This window comes from Hermetia illucens, chromosome 1 (assembly GCF_905115235.1).
Source record: "Hermetia illucens chromosome 1, iHerIll2.2.curated.20191125, whole genome shotgun sequence".
NCBI lineage: Eukaryota > Metazoa > Arthropoda > Insecta > Diptera > Stratiomyidae > Hermetia > Hermetia illucens.
Genome location: NC_051849.1, coordinates 85,856,146 through 85,862,549, shown reverse-complemented (window position 1 = coordinate 85,862,549; position 6,404 = coordinate 85,856,146). Strand labels below are relative to the sequence as shown.

The 6,404-nt window shown below is 35.7% G+C and overlaps 1 protein-coding gene across 3 annotated transcripts in view; it reads right to left on the bottom strand.

Moving 5' to 3' along the window:
- Positions 1-5,641: 5,641 nt before the first annotated feature.
- The window catches only part of LOC119652565 (glucose-6-phosphate exchanger SLC37A2), a 36,618-nt gene continuing 35,855 nt past the window's right edge, over positions 5,642-6,404 (bottom strand). For all 3 annotated transcript variants that reach the window (XM_038056778.1, XM_038056786.1, XM_038056793.1), the window contains one exon: positions 5,642-6,363. In XM_038056778.1, coding sequence (XP_037912706.1) covers positions 6,203-6,363 — 161 coding nt within the window. In that variant the 3' untranslated portion in view covers positions 5,642-6,202. The remainder of the gene's footprint in view (positions 6,364-6,404) is intronic.

The following is a 6,404-nucleotide window of genomic DNA, read 5'->3' as shown; positions in this document are numbered from 1 at the left end:
GAGTGTATCAAAGTATTTTCCTGCTAGGCGCAAGAGAATTGCGTTAATACTTATTAAGGGGACGTGAGGAGTTACATTTTTGTAAATATTTTTTTTTTTTGTTATTATTGATTTTGGTTGAAAATGCATTTGAAAATATGTGGTAAGAATATGTAAGTCATATTAGATTTTAACAAGTCGGGAAACCGGAAGCTTGACGCTTCAGGTTTAAAAGGTTTTGTGTTTCCCTATGTGAGAAGCATAACGTAGTTCTCCATTGGCTTATAGCATTGACCCGAGATATTGAAATCGTTCAGTTCTGGGCAGGTTACTGCCATTGCCAGAACTCAGCGATTTAAATATCTCGCGTCAACGCTATCAGCCAATGGAGAACTGCGTAATGAAATTGTTTCACGCATTAATGCAACCTGGATGAAGTGGCATTCCCCAACTGGTGTTCTTTGTGATCAACGTGTCAGCGCACGTCCCAAATTTAAAATTTACTACAATGTCGTCCGTCTGCCACTCTCTATAGTTCTGAGTGTTGGCCGACTATAAAGGACAATGAACGGCGTCTTGCGGTAATGGGGACGAAGATGTTGCATTGCACTGGTGGCGTGACACGTTTTGATTACGTCTGAAATGAGAATATCCGCGATCGATATGGGTTTGCACCGATCGTGGAAAAACTGCAAGAGAGGCGTTTTCAATGGTGTGGTCACGTAATTCACGCTAACGAGAATTCAACAACCAGTATTGATCAGATTACATCCTGATGAGGCATTTGATACAATAAAATAAAAATCATCACGAGCCGACCCCGCTTGTGAACTGAAGGCTGAAGAAAAAGAAAAGATGTGAGGAGCGACGAGTGCACGACAGCTCCGTGTAATATAGCTAAAAATTCCATTGCCCTCTATTTTCTAGAAAGCGATTTAAATAAATCATTTGATGGAAAGCCCTTCACACGCTTCACGCTCTGAGTTTAATATTATTAGCGAATGAAAACAATTTAACCAGCATCAAATATAAAAAAGGGCTAGGGAGAATTAGATTCTTCTTGAATGGAATTTAAATATTTCACTGGAATTTCAATTATTCTGGTTAATTATGACGTCAGCATCTTATTTGTATGGCTTAGGATGCTGTTAATTAGCACGAAATTGATAAGTTTGAACTTCTATAACTTTGACACTAATAGTTGGATTTTCATGGAACTTTACATGCGCATGCACGAGACTGTCCTCTATGTCGGTGCAAAATTTGGTACACCTAGGATGAACTTAAGGGGAGCTCTTTAGTCAATTTCTAAAAATTGATAATATACTGTTAGTAAATTTATTTGAGCAGATACCGGAATGGGACATCTCTCGAAGATTAGATTTCACATAAGTGTTTTACACAACACCTTAAAAAGGGCTGCAGATAAATACATTCTCCATAAATGCGACTTTAATATTCCACGCGAATGTCAATTATTCCGGGTAATTATGACGTCAGCATCCGATTTGCATGGCTTTGGAAGCAGTAAACTCGCGCGAAATTGCTAAGTTTGAACTGCTATAACTTTGGCGTTAATTGCCTGATTTCTAAGAAATTTGGGGCATATACACGAAATATTGTCCTCTATGCTGGTACATCCGGAAGTCCTAGGATGAATTTAAGGGGGGCTTTTCAGTAAATTTCTAAAAAGTAGTAATATACTATTAGTAAGTTTATTTGAGCAGATATCGGAATGGGACATATTTTGAGGCCTAGATTTCATCTAGGCGCATCACCCTGATTTTTTTCGGATTTTTAGGTTGGGTAGTTTCGGAAAATGAGTCCTGTCTCACTTCAAATGCGTACATTTTGACTCCTTACTCACGCACTTTGCAACTTATGCCAAAACTAATGTCAGTTCCGGAAAGTACAAATCGAGACCTTTCGTTTGATAGCCTACGCAACTATATTCGGTGAAAAAATTTTTTGAATCCTCCTTTTGCATGTATGGGGAGCCCCCCTTTAAACTCCACCTAAATTTATGCTGTATGCGTGGGATTTCATAGTTCCCATCTGTCCACCAAATTTCGTTTGGATCGGCTTAGTCGTTTTGGAGAAAAATGCGTGTGACAGACAGACAGACAGACAGACAGACATTGAATCGATTTTAATAAGGTTTTGTTTTACACAAAACCTTAAAAATCACTAAAAATCAGTGTATATAGTGCGGCAGGCTAAAGTCGCATTTTGACCTTCTTACTTCTTGTATCGTGCCTTTCTCTTCAAAATGTCTGCTTTATATGGGTATGTTAAACATTCTCGTTTTGTTAGCATGTTGTATAAATAGAAGGGAACACTTTGGAGACTGGTTTTACTGAATACTGTAATAAAATTTTAAACGCGTTTTTCTCAAAGCAAGGTTTTTTGGGTTGGCGTGGGTGATTAAAAAAACACTTGACCATTCGCTTTGAAATTTTAATATGTTATTGTACACATTCAAAGCAATAGAATAAACCTCGGAGACGAAGATAGTTGCTAAATATATTAAATATTTATAATATAAATTATATTATAAATAATATTTTAAAAATAGCCGTCATTTTGTTATTTTTTGGCAAAATTTTTTTATTATGGTTTACTTTATAGAGAATTTTATGCTGATTAAAACATGATTTTTTTTCGACGTCTCAGTGACCCGAAATCACCCACGCCGTCAATTTGTGACATTTTATTAAAAAAATTGTAGCAAATAAAAAGCAGCCTGGAAAATTTCGTAAATCCTCTTTTTTAAGGTTTTGTGTGCAAAACAAAATCTTATTAAAATCGGTTCAATGTCTGTCTGTCTGTCTGTCACAGGCACTATTCTTTTCGTTTGAGATAAATCAAAATTTGAATCCGTCACGTCCTCTTAAGTGAATCTAAGTCGACTCGAAATATTCAGAAGGCGGCAAGGCTCCAGATTCACCGAATACTTCGGTGCCAGTACGTACTTGGTGTAAGTACCAACGAAACGTTATTTCAAGCAATCCCCTATGCCGCTTAAATATATGTTTTTGCTGCTAACGTTTCCATTTTACCCGAAATACCGATGATCAATGTTAGTTCTCTTCTATTTCCGCCATGAAGTATTTTGTTGACAATCGGTTGATTGTTTGTTTGTTTGTTTTCAGCCGTTTCGCTCTTGCAGCATCTACCACGTGCTTGCTGTACACGGTTGGTACTCACACGCACTCCCATACAGGCCAGCCAAGAGCAGAGAACGTGTGGAACGCAAAACTTTCCAACAAAGCTTCGTTGGACTGAACCTCCGCGCATATATAACGACCGCGATCCTAGGCTTTCAACCGTTAAACTCATATTCTAACAGCGCTTTTATATGTAGAGATACTTCACTTTGTAAGACGTAATCCTACTTCTATAGGCAAGTTTGCCAATTTTTATAATATACTCGTAAACTTGAACAGGGGAAGAGAGCGCGTTATGATAACGTTGAAATTATTCTATTTACAGCTGGAAAAAAATTACCGTACAAATTGTAACAATTCGGAAGCTTCCTCCAGAACTAAGTGCGCAAAATGTAATGAAGCTCTCTGTATAACAACAAGCAATCAGGTCGGAATCCCGGAAGCTGGACGCGTCAGATGTAAAGATTTTGAGTTCGGCTTGTATGAGTAACTTTTTATGCACGTTTTTCTATAACTTGGTAATAATAGTTGACTTGCCTTCAAACATTTCGCTTTTTTTCACTTTATGGGGCACACGTTTTGAGTCGCCATTCCCCTGTGTTTCACTGAAATAAGAAATAATTTCCGAAAAGTATTAATTCATTGATACCCCACATGATCATATTCCGTAAAAAAATGTGGCCCCCTTCCACATTTATGGGGAGCCCTCCTTAGACCCAACACAAAATAATATAACTCGTTGCCTGTGTAACATATTTTCAAAAAAAATCGTGACGATAGCTCCAGCCGTTGCGGAGTTAATCTCGTGTGACAGATGACACGTAGACGTTAAATCAATTTTAATAAGGTTCTGTCTCATAAAAACCTTAAAAAAGTTGCTTTCTCAATTATCATGTAAAAAATAATACCGTAGGCTCTCGAGATAACGAGCTCTCAAGCGAACGCCAGTTATTTCTCATAAGGTACTCTATTAGTTTAGATTGTCCGAAAGATATGTTTCTCGTCCTTTCTTAGCTTTACACAGATAATATATCATTTGATTACTTTACTTAGACAATATATGTGCAATTTCACTGCAATATTAAACAATACAAACTTCAAGTGAAATGGCGGTACAAAAACCGAAAAGGATATTTCAACAGATCTGCTTAAGTAACTGCATTCATAATACCCATTTTAAATGGTTTAGGACGATCTGCTTTGCATACTCAATGAACTAGCAATTGAACATTTCCAAATTGGTTTTGGATTTTTTCTGTTTTCTAGATGTGTAACCACTATGAGATAAAATGTTAAAATTCTAAAAATTTGCAAGATCAAATGCGTATTAGCAGATTTCGAAAATTTTCTTGAAAGCATCTTTGCTTATTGATAATACAACAAATGCGGTTGTTGAATATGCAAGAGGCGCACTAAATTGTATCCTTAGATCGTTGGAAGCGTATTTTTGAATCTTTATTCGAAACTTGTTTCATAATGAGTGAAAATTGTATCCAACCAAAAATGAAACAAGTCGAATTAGTGGAAGCTGGCGCTTCGGGTATAAAGGTTTTGTGTTCATCTTATGTGAGAAACTTTCTACCTACATTTCCCCATTCGTATATGGCTAAAAACCCAAAATATTCCGTCAGATCTTTTCAAACTACATATTGCAGACGTGGTTATTCTGCTCAGTCTAAACAAAAAAACATTGCCTATTACCGAATACTGTATTCTATATTCATCTATTTAAATTAGTCATACACCTATTTCCGATTTACTTCGTGCTAAAAGTATACATATGTACATATAAAGTACGTATATTGAATACCGCTGGTTCAATGTATAAAAAGCTTCATTAACGTATACATATAAATGCATGCATATCTGTCTCGAGAAATTAATATTGATATATAAATCACTAAAGCACTAAAACAAAACCAAACCTCAGTTTGTTGTGCTATTGACGAATTGATGTTACTATGATCTCATACACGTTATAGAATGCAGATTTCAGATTTTTCGATTCGATAGGTTCTGAGAACGAGACCTGTTAGACTTTTTGAGGGCCATATTTTGAGCCCTCTACTCCACTACTTTTCACCCGATATCAAAAATGGGACCAGTTTCGAAAAATATCAATTTAACACTTTGATACTCCACATAGTCATATTCTGTGAAAAAAAAACTTGCCCTGCCTTTCACATGTATGGTGTGTGCTCTTAAACTAAAACTGTTTCACACAAAACCTTAAAAAAAGTGATGAGCGCAATGCTGACCACATTGCCTCCTAGTGTACCGTTACGGTCTTGAATGAAGTGCTCTAACACACTTCAAGGCCCTGATCCAATATGGATTGTTGCGCCAACGATTATTATTATTATTAAAAAGTGATAAAATGGTTTATGAAACAACGAATAAGAAATCAACTAGTAATCGGATCCGATTTGAAAAAATAAATGCTGGCTTCAAAGATTTCTGGTTAATTGACATTTGCTGAAAGAAGACACACTACATTTACAGTTTGTTTAAAAACAGCTTTAATATAAAGATAAAAATATATCTTCACAACAATTTCCTTAAGAAGTATATAAAGAGCGACAGAGAAAAATTTGATAAATTTTCCGAGTTGTTTCGTAAAAAATACAAGGTGTATATTAAGAAATAAATACTAAATACACAAACTATAGAATAAATTCTTTTTGTAGCAGTACAACAGGTTGCGAGCAGTAGTCAACGTAACATATCAATTTTCTCAACGAAAAAAACTTGTATACTGTAAAGCACCTAGGAACTGGTAAACTATTTAACTTACTAAACTCCCTAAAGAAACTTTCGTTGATTTATAATTTTCCGTGAAGTTATAAATACTGCTCGCATTATGCCAGTAATTCTTATCTCAAGAAAGGTTGTCAATTCGGAATCATAATAAATTAACGGACATACTTACAATACAAATACTATATTCACAGTTGTTTGTATGATGCTACGATCCTTGACTATAACTTTCTTTCAGCTATAATGTAGATCATAATTTGTATTTGATAGTATGCTTTAACTAAAGCAATAAATAAGTATTACTCTATTCTGGCGTTTCGCCTAAATCGAGCGAATTCTTTTGAAACTAATCGAACTAGTAAGATCATTGCTAATATATCAGAGATGATGAGCATATAAAATACATTCTGCCAGCCCGATGATGACACTAGGCCAGCTAGCATAGGTCCAACCGCAGCACCTGTCGATAAACATGGGAAATGATAATTCTTGTTTTATTAT